This window comes from Hyperolius riggenbachi, chromosome 12, assembly GCF_040937935.1.
Source record: "Hyperolius riggenbachi isolate aHypRig1 chromosome 12, aHypRig1.pri, whole genome shotgun sequence".
NCBI classification, from domain to species: domain Eukaryota; kingdom Metazoa; phylum Chordata; class Amphibia; order Anura; family Hyperoliidae; genus Hyperolius; species Hyperolius riggenbachi.
This window is the reverse complement of record NC_090657.1, coordinates 37,933,633-37,958,860: the sequence shown is the minus strand read 5'-3', so window position 1 is coordinate 37,958,860 and position 25,228 is coordinate 37,933,633. Positions and strand designations below refer to the sequence as shown.

Below are 25,228 nucleotides of genomic sequence, written 5' to 3'. Positions count from 1 at the left end.
CGAACTCAGTTCGGGCTTACCGCCAGGAAGGTTAAAGCCAATGGGTACCGCTATTAAAAAAAAAAAAAAGTCAGATACTCGTAGTATCTGCGTAGTATGGAGCGGCCCCGTCCATGGGAGCCCGAGTGCTCCCGAAGGCTTCCGAAAGCTCCCTTCGGCATGCGGAAGTGGCAGTATTTGACCGAACTGGTCGAGAACTGCCACGGGGGATCCTGCGCGGGACCGGGCACTGGGAGAGGAGAGGGAAGGCTAATTAGGACCGAGCCTTCCCTCTCCTTAGGGGAGTATCTGACTTTTTCTTTTTTGAAACGGTAAACATTCACTTTAAGGATTGGCAACGTCTTCTCCCCATTTGACGTCCTGTGATTGGGTCACAGTGATCACAGGATCAGCAGCCAATGAAATTAACTCCTCACCTTTGTACAGAGCTCAGTAGTCATAATCACTAGGCTGCAGCACCGCCTTAGTGACGGAAACCGCATGACTGTGGAGGCAAGTAATTGAAATCTACACCCTGGCAGAGATAAGTGGCTGCAAATAGGATATAGATTCTGACTGAGGTCCGGAAGCAGTTTTGAGGGGCTGTAGTGGGGATATTACTGTTTCTTTAACCCTTGGTTTATATTTGATTCATGCAGTCTTCCTGGTTTCTCAGGTGATATAAACCTGTCCAAATATAAATTGAGGTAGTTGTGTTGGCGTATATATGTTACCAGTCAGGAGGTGGCACATTGATATTTCTCAGATGTGGGTTACCCTGGTGCACAGCAATGCTAAAATGAATTTTGCGGCTTGAGAATACCTAAATATTCCTAATTTCCGTAGCCTCGTCCAGCTCCTGATGATGGGGTGGGTTATATCAGGGGTTCTCAACATTTTATTGGGATCTGTATCTACTTCTTTTAAAACCCTGTACCCCCTAGCTTAGTAAACATTATCACAAGTACCCCTTGACAGTAATATTTAATCGTAGCACATAATTGGTTCTAAACAATGCCGAAGCATTCACTATTGCTCTTGATTAGCTAAAACACTAATTTGGTGTTTTAAAGAGGAACTGCCGTGAAAATCTTAAAATTCAAAACACATACAAATAAGACGTACATTGCTCCCAGAGTAAAATGAGCCATAAATTACTTTTCTCCTATGTTGCTGTCACTTACAGTAGGTAGTAGAAATCTGACATTACCGACAGGTTTTGGGCTAGTCCATCCATCTTCTCATAGGGGGGTTCTCAGGGTTTCTTTATTTTTAAAAGCACTTGGTGAATGGCAGTTGCTCCGTCCAACTGCCAAAATAGTGTGCAGGGAGGCTGGCCAGCATATTTATGTAAATCTTTTTCAAGGAGTCTCTCTATAAAGAATTAAGGCCATGCTGAGAATCCCCCATGAAGAGATGGACTAATCCAAAACCCTTGTCGGTAATGTCGGATTTCTACTACCTACTGTAAGTGACAGCAACATAGGAGAAAAGTCATTTATGGCTCATTTTACTCTGCGAGAAATGTACTTTATTTGTATGTGTTTTTACATTTTTTAAGATTTTCGCGACACTTAACCTCTTTAAGATTTATCATTTTCTAAAACTCTAAATGTTATTCTTTGTTAAGTATATCAAGCCTGGAACCATCAGAAGTACCCTCTGGGGTACAAGTACCACATGTTGAGAACCTAAGGGTTATATAACTGGGCTTCGGTGTGACATATGGTGATTTCAGTGGAGAGATTTTTACACTGCAGTCTTCATCAGCAGTGCAGGGAGCGTAGACTGGCAAATAACTGCAGCTGCAGACTGATTTTCCTGGAGGGCTAGTAATGACCGCAGCCAAGTGAATTCAGGAAATTGTACACCTTTACCTAAAATTTGCTTTGCTGAGGCAACGCCTGACCTTTAGAAATGAGTAACCACCTCTGTGCGCTCTTTGTCAGTGGTGTTTAGGAAGCCTAATTCTGCATGTAAATCTGTATCTTGCTGAACTGTAATCAGGAGGATTTATATGCAAATGTGCAGCGATCATGTGACTGCAGCAGACATTTTTTCAGGCCAGGTGATGTGATAGCATAAAGAATAATTATGGCATCAGGTTCTATGTTGGCAGCAGTAATGAGGTATAATATTGATCCCTGTGAGGTGCTGCACAAGCCGATGATCCATGCAAGTGAAGGGACATCCGGGGGGGGGGGGGGTGGGGGGACAGAGTCTGATCAACAGACTAAATGTAGGAAAGCTTGTGAATCTCTATACAGATCTCTGTGGAGGTTCTCGATTATCAAGGTCATGGTGTATCGAAAGGAAGAACATTAAAAACTGGACACCTTGTTTGATGTTCATCTGGACATCATCTTCTGTCCTAGATGTTCTGTCTCCTACTGTGTTGCTACTTAAAGTGGATCCGAGATAAACTGTTACTCATTGCATAATTGTGTTCCTTTCATATAGTTTATAGGGCATTCCTCAAGCCAAATAGTTTTTTGTTTTGATTTAATACTCTAATTCCCTATAAACTAAACAAGCCTCACCCACATCTTTTTAGAGTGCCTTGGCACTGTAGCAAGGGCTTCTGGGAGCTCAGTCTGGACAGGAGGAGCTTACTAGCCACTGATTTCAGAGGCAGAGGGGAGGAGGAGAGGGGACTGAATTTACACACAGGCAAGCTGATAGCATCTCCAGCCCTCAGCCTGTAACAATGTGACAAACAGAACATGGCTGCCCTCATTGTATCACAGGAATAAATAATCATACACTGTTGAAGCTGTTTCCAGCTAGATATGCTGTGTAAACTTTTATCTAAACTTTAGAGAAGATATATAGACAAGTGACTTGTTCTAGTTAGTTTTTCATCTCGGATCCGCTTTAATGTCTAATGAATGAAGAAGATTCTTAGGCATGTAATAAACATAGTCGGCCAGCTGTCTAGCCTACTGGCACTTATGCAGATGTTGAAGGAATCTGGGGGGGGGGGGGGGGGGAGGGGCATTCATTGTTTTTGGGAGTCTTCCCATCTTATCCTCGACTTCACCTCTGCTGCGTAGGGATCCTCTTAAAGGACCTCTGTCGCGAAAATCTTAAAATGTTAAATATCTGTGAACATACACAAATAAGAAGCAAGTTTCTTCCAGAGTAAAATGAGCCATAAATTGCTTCTCTCCTATGTTGCTGTCACTCACGCTAGGTAGTAGAAATCTGTCATTACCCAGATTTTGGACTAGCCCATCTTCTCATTTGGGGGTTCTCAGGGTTTTCTTTATTTTTAAAAGTACTTAGCGATTGGTGGTTGCTCTGTCCAACTGCCAAAGAAGTGTATGGCAAGCAGGGAGGCTGGCTAGCATCTTTGTATCGATCTTTTTCAGGGAATGTCTTTATAAAGAATAAAGGCCATGCTGAGAATCCCCCATGAAGAGATGGACTAACCCAAATCTACTGTAAGTGGCAGCAACATAGGAGAAAAGTACTTTATGGCTCATTTTACTCTGAAAGATATGTATTTCTTATTCGTATGTGTTTTAAATTTTAAGATTTTTGCAACAGTTCCTCTTTAACCTATCTGAAAAGAGTTTGGGTATGTTCCCATGGCGGTCTTCCTCTTTGTATAAAAGCATGCGCAAATACAGGAGCACAGTAAACCTAAGCGAGATTTGCACAGGTGCTGATTAGAGGGTCCCAGCCAGGTCGTCAAGGAGGATGTGGGTAGCCACTGTACCATCCAGACACATCTGTCTTTAGGTTCTTAAGGTGGCCATACACTTATAGATTTGCCGCAGATTTGACCATCAGATAGATTTCTGTCAGATGCCTGTCAAGTGGAATCTATCTGATGTGTGCCACACACTAGGAACAGATTTCCAATAGATTTCAGAATGGAATGATGCATTATTGGACCATTAGATCTAATGCAACTCTATGGGCCATTGATCACATTGACCTGTCAGAGCAAATCAATCGAAATCGGCCGCAAATCGATCGATAGATTTGATAGAATTGATTTCTGATCGATGGCTGAAATCGACCCGTGTATGGGCCCCTTTAGGTTAGGGATTTTGTTATATTTTTGTTAGCTCAGGTTTGCTTTAGATTGAACCTGAATCAAAAATAAACCGAGAAATAGTGAGGGACAGTTTGACATAAGGTCTTACTGCAGGAAAGTTCAAAGGGTGATTACTTCAGCTTTGTTTTGTGTAATAAAAAGTAGGAAAACACATTTTTATTCAATGTTTTATGTCAGAGTTTCAGACAACTTTAAAGAGACTCTGTAACATTAAAAACCTCCCCTGGGGGGTACTCACCTCGGGTGGGGGAAGCCTCCGGATCCTAATGAGGCTTCCCACGCCGTCCTCTGTCCCACGGGGGTCTCGCCGCAGCCCTCCGAACAGCCGGCGACTGTGCCGACTGTCAGTTCAATATTTACCTTTGCTGGCTCCAGCGGGGGCGCTGTGGCGACTTTCTGCACGGAAATAGACGGAAATACCCGTTCTCCGTCGGGTCCGCTCTACTGCGCAGGCGCCGGAAACTTGCGCCTGCGCAGTAGAGCAGACCCGACGGTGATCGGGTATTTCCGCCTACTTCGGCGCCGAGAGGCATCAGAGCGCCTGCGCAGGAGCCAGGAAGGTAAAGATTGCGTCACGGCTGTACGGAGGGCTGCAGCGAGACCCCCGAGGGACGCAGGACGGCGTGAAAAGCCTCATTAGGATCCTGAGGCTTCCCCCACCCGAGGTGAGTACCCCCCAGGGGCCGTTTTGTCGTTACAGTTCCTCTTTAATGGGCACCGTTGCATAAATGTTGGTAAGATTGTACAATCGGGTTGTACTGTCTGTAGTCCGCTATATGTGATTGGAATAAATGCAGTTGGCGTTCAAAGTGTTGCGTCCTGAGCTCATGCCAAGAGGCAGCTGGAAGGAAGCCGTATTCATTTATTAACCTCTGCTAACATCCAGTGGGTGGGTATTTTTGCAGTACAATATGTTGAAGGTTATGTACATTCATGTCTCCCTTGCAATAACGGAACCTTTATTACACTGTTTTGTCCCCCCAGGCTGCTATATGGCAAGCACTGAATCACTACGCGTACAGAGATGCCGTATTCTTGGCAGAAAGGCTTTATGCGGAAGGTACGTCAGTTAATGCTTGTAAGCTGTCAGGTACATGGAATCCAGTGGTAGACTTAATGAGTGTATCCATTCCTGATGCAACAAGCTCAGTGTTTGCCATGCTTTATCTGCCTGTCTCATTACTGCTATCCCGAGAAGCAATTATCCCATTTCATATTATTGCTAAACCTAGGCTACCTACGCCCACAGAACTGCAAAACTGCAGATGTGAAACCAGTTTACTGACACCCATTATGGTAAGTGTAGATAATAGGGCATTATTTACATTGTAGCTATGCTTTGTTGCTCAGTCAGACTGTTCTTGCAGCTGGACTGCAAGGAAACTGTGAAATGCAGCGACTGCATACAGTACAAGGGAAATATCTCTGCTGTCAGATTTGTCATCCTCCTGACCAGTGAATGTTGAAATTTAGGTAGCTCTAGACCAGGGGTGTCAAACTCAAATTCAAAGTGGGCCGAAATTGTACACTGGGGCCTAGTCACGGGCCGAAATTGTAAACTGGGACCTATTGGCGGGCCAAAATTGTACAGTGGGACCTAGTCGCAGGCCAACCTCAATGTCTACTGGCCACCTTCCTCGCTTATAAAGTTCTCTGGTGTCTAGTGGTCCTCCCTCCCCTATACAGTTCCCTAGTGTTTAGTGCTTTCCACCTACCTCCCCATATGGCTTCCCTGGTGCTATAGGGCTTCACCTCAAATATAGCTTCCCTGGTGATCTAGAGAGGGACAAACATAATGCAAAGTGGGCCTTTTGGGCCAAATTTAATAGCTCTGAGGGCCAAATTTGGCCCGCGGGCCGGAGTTCGACGTGTGCTCTAGTCTACAGTCCAGCCAGAGAGCACAGCCAGCAGCCTGACCTCCCTTTTACCTTGGCAGTCACAGACTGGCCAGGACATGATTTGATAGTGGATAGAATCGGCCTACTGATTTATTGCTTACTTATTGGAAATTCATGAGACGTGAAACTGTATCCTCACATGTCAGAGAAGGTGCCGCCATGGCAGAGATGTATGATTTACCTGGATGTCCCCCTCTAGCTGTGACGCTCCACACTGCTCTCCATGATACCGACACTTCCTGTTTCACAGTGGAAGATCTGCCTGTGAAGCAGGAAGTATCAGGAGGCTGAGCGTCACAGCAGGAGGCAGACATCCAGGTAGATTATCCCTCTCTGCCCCACAGGCCCAACAAATAGCAGATGTGGTCTGGACCTGAACCCGAGAGGGGAATTCTAATAATGGATCCATAGGTCCATAGCCCACCTAACTAAACCTCCCCCCCCCTCTGCCCCGCCCAAGAGACCAGACAGGCAGCCGGTAAACAAACATCCCCGCCACCCCCTCCCATCAAGCAGAGTAGCATCGCATCAGCACTCTTTGCGGTGAGGGACTGGAGCTGCTCAGGGGAATGGCAAGGGACTGAACGGTCTGAAGGGGGCTGGAGGAAGCCCCAGGTAAGTATGAATCCTGGGACAGTATCAGTCTCTGGTACACTTTTTAAATGAACAGGATGGAGACAAGTGAAGTAAGGTTATAAATCCACTTCTACTCTCCCTTCTCCTGGAAGCGAATTCCTGAGCACAAGATAGGTTTTCTGGCTAGTTCTGCTGTAGCAGTAAACATGGATTGGCGGTCTAGCATAACTGATATGGTGTCTTTTTTTGTTTGTTTTCCCAGTGCATTCAGAAGAGGCATTATTTCTACTAGCTACATGTTATTACCGCTCAGGAAAAGCATACAAAGCGTACCGTCTCCTGAAAACCCACAGCTGTGCCACCCCACAATGTAAATATCTTCTCGCTAAGTGCTGCGTGGATCTTAGCAAGTAAGTATGGTCCTCTGCCTCTCTGGTTGCCTAGGTTGTGACTTTCTGTTTGGGATGCAGGATTGAGTGTCTGAATTAACTGTTTTGCCTCAGCTTCTATTCCTTCTCTAAACTGCACTGAATGTTTTAAAAAAGAGAATCTGTTTAATGACCATGGACCTCGCACACCTTTATTTCAGATTTTTAAAGGGACTCCGAGCACCTCTCATGGGCATGCCTTTAAGCCAGACGACTTCCAACAAAGTCTTGCTATGACCACTCTGGAGGAGCCTCTTGCAATGGCCATGCGTGTCACTTCCTCTTCCTGCTTCATTCAGTGATGCACTTCTCTAACAGAGAAGACGGGTGACCAGGAAGTTATAACATAGCCAAGATGGCAGCCGCGGTTTTTAAATTTGAAATTGAATGAAAACTATTTAGTGTAGAACGGCGGTTCAGGCATCATATGAAAGGGAGCACAAGCTACAGAAAGGCATGCATCTTTAAGTACTTTGCAGTACTGGTCAGAGTCTTAAAGGCATACCCATGAGAGGTGCTCGGAGTCCCTTTAAGATTGGAGGCTTCACGGAAAGCATTCCCTTATCTTTGGGGGGATCCCTAGCCCCAAACCTCCATCTTGTATGTCACTGTGCTGTAGTACTGCAGCTCAAAGTAGCCCGGGGGGAGAGGGGGGTGTAGCAGTTCATGAACCTCCCTTGAAGAAAAGTTATGGTCCCATGTCTGTAAATTTTGGTCCTCTGATCCCTTTAAAAATAAACTTGCAGTTCAACATAAAGATGTCCTTCGTTTAATCATGGTGCATTCTTTTTTTGTCATCTGTACTCAAAGATATCTCAGCAGAGTGATTTGTCCATGCCCTCTGTTCTGCACATCTTTGTTTTTTCACTAGTTTAGTCCTGCATTAGAGAGGGCCTTCACATCTTGTCCTCTTCTCCTCATCTTGGTCTCCTCTCATTTGCAGGCTGGCAGAGGGTGAACAGATCTTGTCAGGCGGAGTGCTGAATAAACAAAAGAGCCAGGAGGAGATTGTGACAGAGTTCGGAGACTCTGCCTGCTTTACACTGTCGCTGCTCGGCCATGTATATTGGTAAGCTGGTGTTGTATCTTTCTGCCTCTTAACCACTTCCGGATTCTCGGTGCGTATAAGTACGCCCCTGAATCCTGAAGTGTATTCCATACGAGCGGCCGTTCCATGTCAGTTCACGGAGGGTGTCTCCGTGAACACCCTGCGAGCCGATCGGCGGCTCGCAGGGTAAATGTAAACACACGGGGAAGATCTTCCCCGGTGTTTACATGTATACGGTGCTGCTGCGCAGCAGCGCCGTAGAGGAGATCGGCGATCCCCGGCCTCTGATTGGCCGGGGATCACCGGCATCTGATAGGCTAAAGCCTATCCCATCAGGCGCAGGACGGAAATCCGTCCTATGCCGCTCACAGGAGGAGGGAGAGGGAGGGAAGGGGAAGGAGGCCAGGAAGCGCTGCGGAGGGGGGCTTTGAAGAGCCCCCCCCGCAAGCGCAAGCAGCCGGCGGCGATCAGACCCCCCCAGCAGGACATCCCCCTAGTGGGGAAAAAAGGGGTTGAAGTCTGATCGGCCTGGCTGCAACCTGATCGGTGCTGCGGGCTGGAGAGCCCACGCAGCACAGATCAGCAAAACCCATAGCGTGGTACAGAAGTGGTTAAAGGGAACCAGAGAGGACGAAGAAAAGCTTGTATACATACCTGGGGCTTCCTCCAGCCATATACGCCTGGATCGCTCCCACGCCGCCGTCCTCCACTTGCTGGAACCGCCCGTACCGGGTCCCGTCATTGCCGCGAGTCGGCAAGTCGGCCGGCGGACGCGGCCAATTCTCCGCATCACAGGGGGCTCCCTCCATACAGGTACGCGTGCGGCTGCCTACTGCGCAGCCGCATGCGTACAGGTATGGAGGGAGCCCCTGTGATGCGGACAATTGGCCGCGTCCGCCGGAAATGACGGGCCCGGTACCGGCGGATCCAGGAAGTGGAGGATGGCGGCGTGGGAGCGATTCAGGCTTATGGGGCTGGAGGAAGCCCCAGGTATGTATACAAGCTTTTTTCTATTTCAACGTAGCATTCCTCTCTGGTTCCCTTTAACCAGTTTAACCTACGGGTGTTTTCACCTTAAGGACTGAAGCAATTTTCACCAGTCAGCGCTCCTCCCATTTATTTGCCAATAACTTTATCACTACTCATCACACGTAAATGATCTATCAATTTTTTTTTCTTTGCGCTACAAATTAAATTTTTTGTGGGCGATACTTGTCTTCAGTAATTTATTTTCTATGCATTTTATAGGCAAATACAAAAAACAAAACACTTTCTCCAATTCCATCCCCCTACAGTTTTAACCACTTGCCGACCAGGGGTGATTTGCCTGATCTGTGCTGCGTGGGCTCTCCAGCCCGCAGAACAGATCAGTATTATGCCAGGGCGATCAGACTTCCCCCCCCCCCCCCCCTTTTTTCCCCACTAGGGGGATGTCCTGCCGGGGGAGTCTGATCGCCGCCGGCCATCTGCGTTTTGCGGGGGGGGGCTCCTCAAAGCCCCCCTCCGCAGCCATTTCCGCCCTCTGCCTCCTTACCTCCCTCCCTCTCTCCGTAATGCGCAGGACGGCGTTCCGTCCTGCGCATTGAAGGATAGGCTTCCGCCTATCAGATGCTGGCGATCCCCGGCCAATCAGAGGCCGGGGATCGCCGATCTGCCCTACGGCGCTTCCTTCCCCGCGTGTTTACATTTTGCCGGCGAGCCGCGATCGGCGGCTCTCCAGCTGTTCACGGAGACACCCTCCGTGAACTGACATGGAAAGGCCGCTCGATCGATCGGCCGTTTCCATGGTAACCCGCAGACGACCAGTTTACGCCAATCGGCGTTAGCTGGTCGTCAAGAGGTTAAAATAAGCAATGCTACTATAAATAAAACACATCCATTTTATTTGCCCATTAGTCCCGGCTATCACAACATTTGTTATGTTCCTAGTGCAATGTATGGCAACAGTATATTATTTGGAAATAAAAGGTGTATTTTTTTTTTTTTTTTGTCTTATCAGTTGCAAGCCCTTATGTACTAAAATAACAGTAATCTACCCTCATGATATACTGATACATATAAAAAAAAAGAGCAAAAAATTAGCGTGAACGCTAGCAATTGCTAGTGGAAAAGGGCCCTTAAAGAGACACTGAAGCGAAAAAAAAATATGATATGATTTGTATGTGTAGCACAGCTAAGAAATAAAACATTAAGATCAGATACATCAGTCTAATTGTTTCCAGTACAGGAAGAGTTAAGAAACTCCAGTTGTTATCTTTATGGAAAAAAGCCATTCATCTCTGTGACTTTCAAAGTCGTGGAGAGGGCTGTTATCTGACTTTTATTATCTCAACTGTTACTAAACAAATGTCTTTTTCTCTGCTAGAGGAGAGGTCATTAGTTCACAGACTGCTCTGAAAGAATCATTTTGAATGCTGAGTGTTGTGTAATCTGCACATATTAAAGAATGATGCAATGTTAGAAAAAACACTATATACCTGAAAATAAAAATATGAGAATATTTTTTTTGCTGCTATTCTTCTAGTAATTATTCATAGTACACAACCAATTCATTATATCATATATTTTTTTTCGCTTCCGTGTCTCTTTAAAGGGACACTTAAGTCAAACAAAAAAAAAATGAGTTTTACTCACCTAGGGCTTCCAATAGCCCCCTGCAGCTGTCTGGTGCCCTCCCCATCTCCCTCCGATCCTCCTGGCCCCGCCGGCAGCCACTTCCTGTTTCGGTGACAGGAGCTGACAGGCTGGGGACGCGAGTGATTCTTCGAGTTCCCAGACACATTAGCACCCTCTATGCTGCTATATGGTATATGATATATGCTATAGCAGCATAGATGGCGCTATTGTGGCCAGGAACGTGAAGAATTACTCGCGTCCCCAGCCTGTCAACTCCTGTCACCGAAACAGGAAGTGGCTGCCGGCAGGGCCAGAAGGATCGGAGGGAGACGGCGAGGGCACCGGATAGCTGCAGGGGGCTATTGGAAGCCCCAGGTGAGTAAAACTCATTTTTTTTTTTACTTAAGTGTCCCTTTAACCACTTCACCACTGAGGGGTTTTACCCCCTGACCACCAGAGCAATTTTCACCTTTCAGCACTCCTTCCATTCATTCGTCTATAACTTTATCATTACTTATCGCAATGAAATGAACTATATCTTGTTTTTTCCGCCACCAATTAGGCTTTATTTAGGTGGGACATTATGCCAAGAATTATTTTTTTCTAAATGTGTTTTAATGGGAAAATAGGAAAAATGTGGGGAAAAAAAAAATTATTTTTCAGTTTTCGGCCATTATAGTTTTTAAATAATGCATGCTACTGTAATTAAAACCCATGAAATTTATGTGCCCTTTTGTCCCGGTTATAAAACCGTTTAAATTATGTCCCTATCACAATGTTTGGCGCCAATATTTCATTTGGAAATAAAGGTGCATTTTTTTCAGTTTTGCGTCCATCCCTAATTACAAGCCCATAGTTTATAAAGTAACAGTGTTATACCCTCTTGACTTAAATATTTAAAAAGTTCAGTCCCTAAGGTAACTAATTATGTATTTTTTTTAATTGTAAATTTTTGAATTTTTTTTTAATTACAAAAAAAAAAAAAAATGGGGAGTGTGGGAGGTAATGAGTTAATTTTTTGTGTAAAAGTCATTTATTTGTATGTGAAAAATGTGTAGGGTGTAGTTTACTATTTGGCCACAAGATGGCCACAGTAACTTTTTGCTTTATTGCGACCTCCAAGCCTCCTTCCGGAAGCTTGGAGGAAGAATAAGGAGGCTGGACACGTGAGTTTCTTCTCACAATGATCGCGCTGCCCATAGGAGAGCAGCGGGTCATTGTGGGGCTTAGATCAACGAACGGGAATGGATTTTCCCGTTCATTGATCTCCGGGCGAGCGGGCGGCGGCGGTTTTACTAGCGGCGGGCGGCGTGTTTACGAGCGGGAGCGCGGACAGCGTCGGGAACGCGGAAAGTACGTGTTTCTCCGTCCCTGGTTTTTAAAGGATGGAAAAAGGGGCGGAGAAATACGTACGCGCGGGGGTAAAGTGGTTAAGCAACTAACTATTTGTTTTTTTTTTTTTTTGTTTTTTTCTTTTCATCTGTTTGCTTAGTAACTGGGGCAGGGCTGGATTTGTACTCTTTACCGCCCTAGGCCACTGTCACCAGCCGCCCCCGTTCAGTATAGGTAGAGAGATGACCCCTCCCCCTTCCCTCTAGTATAGGTAGCCAGATGACTCCTCCCCCCCTTTCCCTCCAGTATAGGTAGCCAGATGACTCCTCCCCCTTTCCCTCCAGTATAGGTAGCCAGATGACCCCTTCCCTCTAGTATATGTAACCAGGTGACTCCTCTGCCCTTTTCCTCCAGTATAGATAGCCTGATGACACCCCCCCCCCCAGTATAGGTAGCCAGATGACCCCTTCCCCTTCCTTCTAGTATATGTAGCCAGATGACTCCTCCCCCCTTTCCCTCCAGTGTAGGTAGCCAGATGACTCCCTTAATCCCTCCTTTTCAAACTCCCGCCCTTTCAGTATAGGTAGCCAGTTCACCTTCACATTGCAGCAGCCATCAGTGTCACTCATTTCTCCACTCCTCTCCAGTGCAGAAGTTCCTCTTCCTTTTCATTTCCAATGCTGCCCAAGTCCATAGTTGCCGGCCACAATGCAAACGTGTACAGAGAGCAAGGTGGCTGCTGCACAGGCGGCTGGCACCAGAGTACCCAGTCAGGTGCTCGGTTAAACTCCCTGCGTTGCAGCATTTGCAAGCTTGCCAATGCTGCACCAGTTTAGCCTGCTGCTTTGGTGCCCCTGCTCATTTGGCGCCCTAGGCCATGGCCTAGGTGGCCTTGGCCTAAATCCGGCCCTGAACTGGGGTGGGAGCTTTAAAAGGAAGGAAATATATATTTTTAAATTAAAAATCTGTGGTGTGGGAAATTAAACTATTCGCCACTAGATGGTGCTAGGAACACTCCCTGGTTTACCAGGATGTGTTTCGTTCTTGTTTTTTTACTTTCATTCACATTCTTTATTATGAATGGACATGGCCCCTGATCGGATCATGTCCATTCATTACAGACACTGCAATGGCTAAGGGAAAGCCATGATTCCCTTTCCCAATTGCCGAAATGGGGAAATGCTGCCGGGTCCGAGTGCTGCGTACCTGCCGCTAAAACACTGTAGACTTGAGTGGCGCCTATCTGGACGAGTATACTCGTCCAGATAGGCTGAAGTGGTTAAAAGAGCTTCCCATATGTGAAACATTCCACTGCACTTCTGTTACTTGTTTACCATATTTCTGTAGTGTTTGTCACATAAGTGGGGCTACCTTAAGTTGTCTTGAGAGACGCTTATTTTATAATAGACTGATGTGGGAACATATTTTAATAACCTCTTACTATTTTCTTCCCTTTGCAGTAAAACGGATCGTTTGGCCAAAGGATCAGAATGTTACCAAAAGAGCCTTAGTTTAAATCCCTTCCTGTGGTCTCCCTTTGAAGCGTTATGTGAAATAGGTAGGCCATACTTCTGCATATAGACCTGTTACTGGATATTTCATGTTTATGTAGTCATGCAATTTTTTTTTCTTGATTTTTGTGTTTTAGAATATATAGCTGGTATATTCCTTTTCTGAATACAGGATGCAGGCCGCCGTGTCCTTAGAGCTGGTTGTGTCGGTTTCCTGACTCCTGCCTTATGTTTCCATTATGTTTTCACCCATAGTTCCATACAAGTTACCGTACCTTTTTTTTGCGAGGCATCTGCTTTGTGTTTTCATTAAAGCTAATCTCTATAAAATGTTTATCAAAGACATTTTTACATAAAGTCCTCCAGGAAAAAAAAATGATGCTTTTGAATTGTGGCTGTCGAGAAGGCTACTGAGAGTACCCTGGACTGCCAGAAGATCAATCCAGTCAATACTTAAAGTGTACCTGTGGTGTAAAGTAAATAAAAAATACATACATACATACATACCTGGGTCTTCCTTCAGCCCCGTTCAGGCTCCTCATTCTGAATTCTCTGCAATTTGGCCCAGTAATCTGGCCAGTCGGCGCAGGCGCAGACTAACTGAGTGCGTTTGGGGCGTGCAGCCAAAGGGCGCATATGCAATTCCTCCCAACTGGACCAATTACTAAGTCAAATTGCAGAGAATCCAGGAGGCGGAGGATGACGGCGAGGGACCAATGAGCCTGAAGGGGGCTGGAGGAAGCCCCAGGTATGTATGTGTATGTGTATAGAGAGAGAGAGAGATATTTTATTTACTTTACATCTCAGGTTTACGCTAAAGAAATAAGACTAGAGTGTTTGCTAGAAGGATTGATAACTACTATTAAAACTTAAATACTTTGGACACAACCTATATGCAATTAACTTTTTCTCTGAGTTATCTCCTAGGAGATCATTTTCATATTCTCATAAATAACTTTTCAGCATTTTACCATTGAAAAAGTACCTGAAGGTTGGTGAAAAAGTACTATCAAAATTATTTTGAGTATTTTCTTGCTTGCTGGTGATTTAAACGGCATTTTATGACGAGGTGTGAAAATCTCACCTGGGAGAAAACTCAGAACAAGTGAATTACATATGGGCCATAATGAGAGAGACAGATTCTTTGGAGAAATTCTTTGTGCTTGGAAAAACAGAGGGTAAAAGAAGAAAATGGTAGAGGCTATGCTGAGTAGACCGCATATGTGAAGCTATGAACATGCCTATGCAACAGCTGAAAGAAGCCAAGATTGATGGGCCCATCTGGCGTGCAGAAGTACATATGGTCACGAAGAGTTGGAGTCGACTAAATGAATGAAGAGAAAGTCCTGCCTGTTCTGAGGATTGCTTGTGGCAGATGGGGGGGGGAGGGGAAGTAATTAAAATTCATAGTGGTTGTTGTCATAAGCTGGTGTAATTCATGCTGAATTTAGCCATCATAGTGGGAAGAAAAAGCGTGGGTGGGCTGCCAATCATAAGCAGTGTTTTGTGAGATGCTACACGAACTAGGAAAGACTTGTAGGCACTTACGCTTCACATACGCTAGAGAATATCAGCTGCAGTGATTGTTCTGAAATCTACTTATGTAAAGCTAGGATAGCTAAATAACAAGCAACGAATGATGCATTGTGTTGTGATCACATGACCTTTTGCTCCTTCCTTAAAGAGAACCAGAGATCCTTTAAAGAAAAGAAGTTATACATACCTGGGGCTTCCTCCAGCCCCATAAGCGCTGATCGATCCCACGCCGCCGTCCTCCGCTGCCCGCAGCTATGAGAACCGGGACCCCGCTCTGCCGCCAGTCGGAGCCAGTCTAGCGTAGCAGAGGTGCGCTCTTTGCGTATCTCTGCAGCACTGTATGGAGAGATACGTATAGAGGGCGCACTTCTCCTGCGTAGTCCGGCTCTGATGACATCAGCGACGAGAGCCCGTTCTCGTAGCTGCGGGCATCGGTGGATGGCGGTGTGGGATCGGTCAGCGCGTATGGGGCTGGAGGAAGCCCCAGGTGTGTATAACTTTTCTTTAAAGTATCTGTGGTTCCCTTTAAGGCGCGTACACATGCCGTACTGTAGCTAACGACGGGTCCGTCAGACCCTCCCGCTGGGCGGGCGTTCTTCCGACAGTTGGAGTTGTGTACACACGTCCTACTGTCGGCAGAACGGCTGCCCAACAGGAGGGTCTGACCTAGCTACAGTATGGTGTGTGTGCGCGCCTTTATACCGGTCTTAGGCTATTTACAGAGTTTCAGTTCCGTGAAATGCTTTAGGTTGATTTGTGTTGCCTGCCAGGAGTAGTGACTGCCTTTGGTTTTTTCAGGGGGAGTGGTTTCAGTCAAAATATGAGTTAATGATCTGTGTCATTTGTCATTGTTTCTATATAACTGCAAGTAAGGGATTCTTAGGAGCAGAGCTGTATTCCTCTGTTCCTACGTATAATGCTATCACTAATATCATTATATGCACCATGGGACTGTTATAAAAAAAGTAATTTTGTTACACAATGTTCTTAACCCCCTTGGCGGTATGAAAAATACCGCCAGGGGGCAGCGCAGCAGTTTTTAAAAAAATTTTTTTTTTTGTTTAAATCATGTAGCGAGCCCAGGGCTCGCTACATGATATCCGCTGCTCAGCGGCATCCCCCCAGCCCCGCCGATCGCCTCCGGCGATAGGCGATCAGGAAATCCCGTTCAAAGAACGGGATTTCCTGGAGGGCTTCCCCCGTCGCCATGGCGACGGGGCGGGATGACGTCAGCGACGTCGGGACGTCATTGGGAGACCCGATCCACCCCTTGGCGCTGCCTGGCACTGATTGGCCAGGCAGCGCAGGGGTCTGGGGGGGGGGGCCGCGCGCCGCACCGGATAGCGGTGATCGGGCGCGCGGCGGCGGCGATCGGGGTGCTGGCGCAGCTAGCAAAGTGCTAGCTGCGTCCAGCAAAAAAAAATTATTTAAATCGGCCCAGCAGGGCCTGAGCGGCACTCTCCGGCGGCTTACCCCGTGTCACACACGGGGTTACCGCTAAGGAGGTTAAAGGGACTCCGAGCACCTCTCCTGGGCATGCCTTTAAGACTCCAACCAGTACTGCAAATTACTTAAAGATGCGTACCTTTCTGTAGCTCGTGCCCTCTTCTTTCATTTGATGCCTGAATCGCTGTTCTGCACCAAATAGTTTTCGTTCGATTTTAATTTAAAAATCATGGCAGCCATCTTGGCTATGTTATAACTTCCGGGTCACCCCGTCTTCTCTGTTCGAGAAGTGCATCACCGAATGAAGCAGGAGGAGGAAGTGACATGCATGGCCAGAGAGGCTCCTTCAGAGGGGTCATAGCACGACTTTGTTGGAAGTCGTCTGGCTTAAAGGCATGCCCATGAGAGGTGCTCGGAGTCTATTTAAATCTTGAAGAATCTTGAATAGATCGGTCAAGACAGCGATAATGATGGAGGATGATGATGATTATTATTATCTAATGATCTAATACATTTACCCTTTGTACAATAGCACTTTAAAGAGACACTGAAGCGAAAAAAAAATTATGATATTATGATTTGTATGTGTAGCACAGCTAAGAAATAAAACATTAAGATCAGATACATCAGTCTAATTGTTTCCAGTACAGGAAGAGTTAAGAAACTCCAGTTGTTATCTCTATGCAAACAAGCCATTAATCTCTACGACTTTAAAAAGTCGTGGAGAGGGCTGTCTTCTGACTTTTATTATCTCAACTGTAAGTAAACCGTTTTCTTTTTCTCTGCCAGAGGAGAGTTCATTAGTTCACAGACTGCTCTGAAAGACTCATTTTGAATGCTGAGTGTTGTGTAATCTGCACATATTAGAGAATGATGCAATGTTAGAAAAAACACTAGATACCTGAAAATAAAAATATGAGAATATTTTCTTTGCTGCTAATCTTCTAGTAATTATTCATAGTACACAACCTATTCATTATATCATATATTTTTTTCGCTTCAGTGTCTCTTTAACTCCTTGGTGTATAATGTGTGTTGTAGGTGAAAAGCCAGACCCTGAGCAGACCTTCAAACTGACCTCCCTCCAGAACTTCAGTAGCTGCCTAAACAACACTTGCACAGTAATGGTGAACAGCCACAATGTTGTATCCCACAGGCAACCAGACACAGTATTAATGGAGACTCCTCAAGACACTATAGTAAGTATACATCTTAAAGAGGAACTTCAGCCTAAACAAACATACTATCATTAAGTTACATTAGTTATGTTAATTAAAATAGGGAATATAATCTCTTACCCACCCTGTTTTAAAAGAACAGGCAGATGTTTGTGATTTCATGGGGGCAGCCATCTTTTTGGTTGAAAGGAGGTGACAGGAGCATGAGACACAGTTCCAACTGTCCTGTGTCCTGAGCACCCCTCCCAGCTGCACACGCTAGGCTTCAAATCTCAAATTCAAAATTAAAAAATAAAAGTGCACCAAAACAGCAGAACATCAGAAATCCCATAATGCTTTGCACAGCATCAGGGGAAAAATGCCCAGGCAGTTTTCTTCTGTGCAGCTAAAAATGAGGCTTGGGTAGGAAAAACAAAGTGCTGATGCTGTGAAACTGTTAAAGAAACACCAGGCCTTTATAGTGCCGCGGAGTAGATTTTAAGTCTGGAGGGTCACTTTAATATAGTTCCCTGTAATTATAGTTTTGACTATTAGGCGGCAGGGAGCGATGCCAGAAGCCTCTTTATGTTAAAATGGTCCTGTTGACCTCCTTAGCAGTATGATTACTTGCGCCATTTAGGGTCTAAAAGCTGTGCATATTTTTCAAAAGTTTTTAGACCCTAAAAGCAGGACAAAAATCATGCCACTAGCTTGATCTGCAGCAGCCCTGCACATTACTCGCCTCCCCTGGATCCAGCGCTGCAATTCTCTCTCCTGTCCTCTGGTTGACGCTCTACCCCTAGGGTGAGATTGTGGTCTGTCGTCATGGCGGCAGACGCCGATCTCACCAGAAGGATCGAGAGTCTCCAAAGACAGGAAGAAGAATGGCTGCCAGCGTCTGGATCCCGAGGGAGGTGAGTTACAGACTCCCGCTTTGCACAACCTCTGCATATACCTCCCGGTGGCAACCGTGACTCAGGCTTGGGGTTACCGTTCTGAGCTGCGGGTTTCCGACCCAAGCCTGACTTAGGGTTACCGCTAAGGAGGTTAAAGTGTATGCACCGTTGTAAAAGTTTCATGCTTCTCTGCTTCCAGACAGCCAAATATTAAATATTGTGTGTGCTGTTATGCAAACACCAAAACACTGCGCTTATAGCCAGTGTGCAAAACTCCTCCTGATCCACACATTGGTAGTAACATTCACTGCCTCCTTTATACCTGTAGGTGGCTTTTTTTTTTTACCACATTTTTGGGCACTTTATGGTTGGTAAAGAGGTGATGCCAGTTCAGCCTCATCTATCCTCCTATATAGAGGGAAGGAATAAGAGTTTCCTTGATGTACTTTTTCACTTACTATGAAATCGAACCTGCTAGTGTCAGAGCATAGCGGTAAACTCTTAAAGAGAACCCGAAGTGGGGACGTAAAATGTAAACTATGCTACCTGATCTGGTGGGCTGGGCGGATCAGGTAGCCACCATCCACGCCGATCCTATGGCCTGCATCTCTTCACTTTCATGACCTCTGGGGTCACAAGACTGGAAGGAGAGCGAGCTGCTCTGTGTGCAGGGAGGCGGGGGGGAGCAGCAGGGGGCGTGGCCAGGAAAAGAGTGCTGCCCAATGGCGGCTGGGGAAAGCCCCCAGTGGGCGTTTTGAGCAGGGAATCCCTCTCCTCCTTTCCCCTCGATATTAGCGACCATCATTGTCGCCAATTTTGGGGGGTTATAGCGTTGGAGGGGGACACAGAGGCATGTCATGAGGCAGGGGACATGCCCCTGTGTCCCATCTGCCCCCCTGCCGCACCGCCTCGGGTACACTTTAAAGAAAACCTGCAATGAGAAAAAGTTCCCCTGGGGTGTACTCACCTCAGGTGGGGGAAGCCTCCGGATCCGATCGAGGCTTCCCCCGTCCTCCTGTGTCCCACGGCGGTGGTGGAAAAGCTCCCAGAACTGCGAGGATGTAAATATTTACCTTCCCTGGCTCCAGCGCAGGCGCAGTATCTGCTCTCCGTTCGGACATAGGAGGAAATAGCCGATCGCTGTCGGGCCGCTCTACTGCGCAGGCGCAAGTCTCCTGTGCCTGCGCAGTAGAGCGGACCCGACAGAGATCGTCTATTTCCGCCTATCTCCGTGCTGAGAGCCGCAACAGCGCCACCCTCTGGGCCAGGGAAGGTAAATATAGCAAGCCTTGTCAGGCTTGTCAAGCTTGATTTGTAGGAGACTTCGGGGGAGCCAGCGCTGGATTGCCTGCAGCTACAGGAGAGGGGGAAGCCTCATTGGGACCCTGAGGCTTCCCCCTACCGAGGTGAGTACCCCCCAGGGGACATTTGTTTTGTTACAGGTTCTCTTGAACACATTTTAGACTGAATCTACTTTAAACCATTACATAGGCCATTGGATGTAATCATACCTTTACAGTCTCATTTCTATGAGTAAAGCAAGCAAAATTATCATTAATTGCTAAGGAAGCTCGGCATTTAATAGCCCTAGTCACCCTTTGCTTATTTTTAATGTTAATCTGTCTATTGGTAACTTTGGGGCATTTTGCGGGCCAGATTTCAGCGAGCCACAATGTATCCCACCGCTGCTGCTGAGGCCAAATTAACTTCATGTCAAGCTGCTGCAATCCTTGATTTGTTCAGTGTGGCAGATTTCCTTTACGGGAGCTGTCCTGGTGGATAGATGCAAATTTATCTGAACTCTGGATGACTTGTTGGCCTGCAAAATTCTTCCTAGCCAGACTGGCCTCAATAAGTCGGAGATGGATCAGCTCAGAGATGAGACTGAACTGGTTTCTCTATGACGATCTGAATAACAGTAAAATTGCACTTGTTCAGTAAAGCAATACTTGTGATATCTGTCACAATTATTTTCAATGATTCTGGTTGTAATTTACAGTCAGAATGGTGTACAATCTGATGTTCATAACCTCTCATAGCTGCTATTTACTGTTTATAGCCACTATTTACCGTTTTATAGCCACTAATTAGGCTTTTACCGGTTCAAAAATATCAGGGGGTTAGGAAGTGCGGGTCTTTAGTGTTAGGGGGCTATTAGGGGTAAAAGGTTGGGAACCACCTGGGGGGGGGGGGGGGTCTTGGATTTAGGCATCAGTAGAAGGAGGGATCTTTGTGAGAGTAGCGTTAGGTTGTGGTAAAATATTGGTGAAGCTTACCGATAACTTATTATTGTGATTAAGTAGTAGAATTTTGGTAATTTTTACTGATATTCTACTAGTGGCTATAGTGGAGAATTTGTAAATCTGTTGCCTCTGCAGAACACTCCACATCATCTTGCTAGACAAACGCCACCATGGAGTTGGCCTATGTGACGTCTAGGTCTTCTTTCTTGCCGGTCTTGCTGCTCTGCTTGAATTTATTATACTAGTAATTCCCATAAGCGCAGCCAGGTCTCCGATACCTACTGAACTTAATGACTCTACGCGGGCCTCCCAGGCCTGCTCACACTGTCGATATTGTCTATATATTTTTGTACACTTGTAATGACTTGTCACATCTACCTGTGTTTATGTTTGCCTGTTTTTGAACTTGCCTATGCCATGTGAACCACAAATAATTCCGCGTACGACTCCCATCGCACTTGGCGAATAACTGATTCTGATTCCCATATAGTAACGTTCACCTACAGAAAAGATGCTATAAACCCATCTCAATTGTATTTTTGTAGGAATTAAATAGGTTGAACCTGGAATCTTCCAATTTAAAATACTCCTTGAGCACGGACTCTTCCATGTCCTACATTGACTCCGCAGTGATCTCTCCTGACGCTTTGCCCCTGGGGACAGGTTCCGCTATATTGGTCAAACAGGCTCAGAACAAGCCAAAGACTGGGCGCAGCTTATTGGGAGGACCGGCAGCACTGAGCCCGCTCACGCCTAGGTAAGACAAGCCTCCTATCTTAGCATTTAGATTTTTTTTGTTTTTTTGCTGTGGGAATGTTGTCAACTTTTAGGGCTGGATCACACAGACGTCTGCCCCGCGGTTACCGCCGGCGTCCGGCACTTGCTGTTAAACGCTCCCATTCAAGTAAATGGGAGCGTTTGTACCGGGCTCTTACCGGCGTTTCCATGAACGCAGCGTTCCGATCCCGATTTTCCCCAGTGTTTGAGGCGACCCTGGACCCTACATGTAGCTTCCAGGGTCGGTTAACTGCCACAGCTAGTGTCCCCCTGTGGGGACAAAAACGTCGACCTCAACAGAAAGCTGCCAAAAGCACGAACGAGATGGCAACGGAAGCCGGGCAGACGTCCATCTGAACCAGCCCTTAGTCTCTGTTGGCAAGTTCTGATCTGTATGCTTTTTGTGTTCTACCAGTTTTGGGATTTTGCCACTAGAAACGCCCAGCCCGGGTGATGGGACATACTTACAAACGTACAACTCCTCCTGTGTCCTTGACGTGCCATCTTCTGGTACACCTCCTAAGAAGGTTAGTCTGTCCATTATTAAGTTCACTGCATCTGTGGTGTGATGTCACAGAAGCCATGATCGCTAAAGTGTTTGTCTCTTCTAGACTGTGGCCAGAATCAGCCAAGCTGGAACAAAGTCTGTGTTCTCACAAAGTGGCAACAGTCGAGATGTGACCCCAGTGCTGCTACAGAACCAGGGTTCAGGACCGCAGACCAGGTTTGTAGTAATAAAAAGATGGCTGGTGCTATGCTGTGAGATAGACCTTTTCCCAGTAGATAATTATGCAACTTGTGACAGTTTCCATGACTTTATCTCGGAGAAAGCAAATTGTTATACATATCGACACATTCGGCAAACGTGTTGTATTTCACTGCAAGCTGTCTAGTTAGTAAGAGGAGAGGTATTTAAAGTGTAATTTTAGGGAATGTAGAAAAAAGTTTTGTACATTGACAAGTCCATAATCTTCCCTTAAAGGACAACAGAGGTGACATGAGATAGACCTGTGTATGTATAGTGCCAAGCACACAGATAACTATGCTGTGTTCTTTTTTTCTTTCTCTGCCTGAAAAAGGTAAAAATCAGGTATCAGTTTTTGCCCAGGTCAGACCATAACATAACCCTCACTGATAAGTAATTACAGCCAAAAACCATTTCCTGTCAGTAAATTGCTTCTGAGAGCAGGAAAGAGATAAAGAGGGTCAATAGTTCATAGATTTTTAGCTCTGGCATACGTCAATGAATGTGTCAATGAGCAGCGACAATGAAACAGTAAAAACTTAAATATTAAATAAAACTGTGGGATACCTTTTTAAAAAAAAAAAAAAAGTAATTTTTAGGAGAATGAGGATAGATACAATTTTTTTTCCTCATCGGTTTATTTTCACCTCGCATGTCCTTTAAACAGTTAGGCTGTAAATAAAGAATCTACAGGTTGATATTGATGATCATATATTTGTTTTCCATGCAATCAATGCCCTCTAGGAATCAGTGTTGTGTGTGCAGCCAACAGATGGCGCCTGTATCAATTTCGGGCTAAGGATACCCTGACAAAACTGGTCTCTTGAGTTTGAACTGCTAAGCTCAGGCTCACAGAGAGCCCCTAGCGCTCTCTAGATACTTAGTTTTGCATGTAACAGAATCTCATACCACATGTATAATGTGCATCTGTACATGTTTCTAAGAATCTTATACCAATGTAGAACATTTAGCAACCATAAATATCTGGCGTGAGTTTTTAGCTGGTACACGGGAAGGGTAGACCTATCCAGAGTCATGGTTTTATTATTAAAAAAAAGTTGCAATTCAGAACTGGTTTAAGCTGACTAGCTGCATCAAAGAGATCTCTTTGGTCCGTATCTGCTCTATTCTGCAACTTCCTGTATGATAACTTAGAACTAATAGTTTCTTTACTTAGTTCTGTTTACACATTTCCCCCGCCTCTCCACATCTCAATGCTCCTCTAGTTTGGGATTGATGTTTACACACATCTGCTATCTTGAAATGGTAGGGGTGTGTCGACACCTTAGAGAAAAACACAGGAAACGCAAACGTGAGCCCAGTAGTGCAATATGTAGAGATGCGGGATTATTAAAATGAAACGTAAAAAGATTTTCTACTCACAAAAGCAGATTGCGCAACCAACCACAAGAAGCAGGTGGAGACAATGAACCCGACTCCACTCGGGATGGCCCAACTGGACCTGGATGCAGTCGCTCTCCTTGAAAACAGTGAAAGACGACTAGTGGGGTCAAGACCACAAGAAGTCTGCCTCGACCCCTCCAACAAGATTTGTTGAGGGGTATACTAAGCACATTTGGGGGAAGAGGCAGCCTGGTATGTATAAAACTTTTAAAAACAGTTAAAATAGAAAGAATTGAGGTGGCTTACCTCAACAACGAGAACTTTGTAAATACAGAGGATATTTATGGAGCACAGGCAATGTCTTTCGCGGGTCCGAGCCCGCTTCCTCAGGCCAATAAAAGTGCCAATTAGATGAAAGCCTCTCACATAGGGAGCATGATGTCCCTATTAGGGTTGTCGCGATATACCGGTATCGCGATATACCGCGGTTTCACATTGCATGGTAATCATGGTATGCAGATTATTGAAATACCGGTTTTTTGATGCTGTCCCCGCCTTCCGCATTATGCCCGCCACCGCGCCGCTATTGCCCAGCTCTCTGTCTCCCTCCATTAGAAAAGCAAGCTCCCAAAGCTTGCTGACTGGTGCCGGATGGTGACGCACAGGACAGGACGTCATGCTGCGGCTGGAGCGCATATGCAGAGTGCTCCTGGCCGCGGCTGGAACGCACAAGCAGAAAGCTCCCGGCCAGATACACGGAACTCACATTACAGCCCTGCAGAGCTTCCTGCTCTAAGGATGAGCGCCGCCCCCTCTCATTCCCGCCCGGCATGTTTAAAAATGCGTGCCAGGCAGACACCAGCATGAAAGCCAGCAGCGGAGAGTTTATCAGCTGCAGAGACTAAGATGACAGAGCTGCACAGGAGGTGGGGAGAGATGAGCTGTTTCTTCTGCGTGTTCCAGCGACAGAATCAGAGACGCTGAAGCACAGTGGAAGGTCTGCACTATATTTACTGTAGATAAGCAAGCTAAGTTTCTGTGTCTGGCTGCCCTTTTGTTGTCCTGCTTTGCTTTTTTACAACCCATATGCTCCTCTCACCCTCCCTCCTTCTTGTATCCCCCTTCCCAGTGCTTTAACCCCTGCCCTGCTGAACTGGACCACCTGTGGAATCTGACTCTCACACATTTTTCAGCATCTGTCCCTCCTACATTCCTCTATCTGCCTTACTCCCCAGTTCTCTCCTTTTCCTCTACCTCCTCTATTTCCAGACACTCTTCCACTTTCTTGCATCTCTCTATGCTATCTCTTATGCTGGGTACACATGTTGCGATTTCCCGCTCGATCGGCGGGACCGATCCTGGTCGATCGATTGTTTCCGGCATGTTCGATCGGGTTTCGATTGATACAGCTATCAGTTTTGCATACTTAACATGAGCAAATCGACAGCTGTATCAATCGAGACCCGATCAAACATGTCGGAAATAATCGATCAACCAGGATCGAGCTCGGGATCGAGCAGGAAATCGCAACGTGTGTACACAGCATTACTGTCCCTGCCTGCCTTCTCTCACAGACTGCTGTGTATTTCCCTTCCTTCTCTCTCACTTTCCTCTCTCTGACCTATTAAGT

The 25,228-nt window shown here is 46.0% G+C and overlaps 1 protein-coding gene across 4 annotated transcripts in view; it reads left to right on the top strand.

Annotated features, from left to right (window-relative positions):
* Positions 1-25,228, top strand: part of CDC27 (cell division cycle 27) — a 105,123-nt gene that overhangs the window by 21,340 nt on the left and 58,555 nt on the right. For all 4 annotated transcript variants that reach the window (XM_068263744.1, XM_068263746.1, XM_068263745.1 and 1 more), the window contains exons 2-9: positions 5,030-5,105; positions 6,782-6,929; positions 7,891-8,016; positions 13,404-13,501; positions 17,478-17,635; positions 21,278-21,489; positions 21,925-22,036; positions 22,121-22,233. In XM_068263744.1, the coding sequence (XP_068119845.1) occupies positions 5,030-5,105; positions 6,782-6,929; positions 7,891-8,016; positions 13,404-13,501; positions 17,478-17,635; positions 21,278-21,489; positions 21,925-22,036; positions 22,121-22,233 (1,043 nt within the window). The remainder of the gene's footprint in view (positions 1-5,029; positions 5,106-6,781; positions 6,930-7,890; positions 8,017-13,403; positions 13,502-17,477; positions 17,636-21,277; positions 21,490-21,924; positions 22,037-22,120; positions 22,234-25,228) is intronic.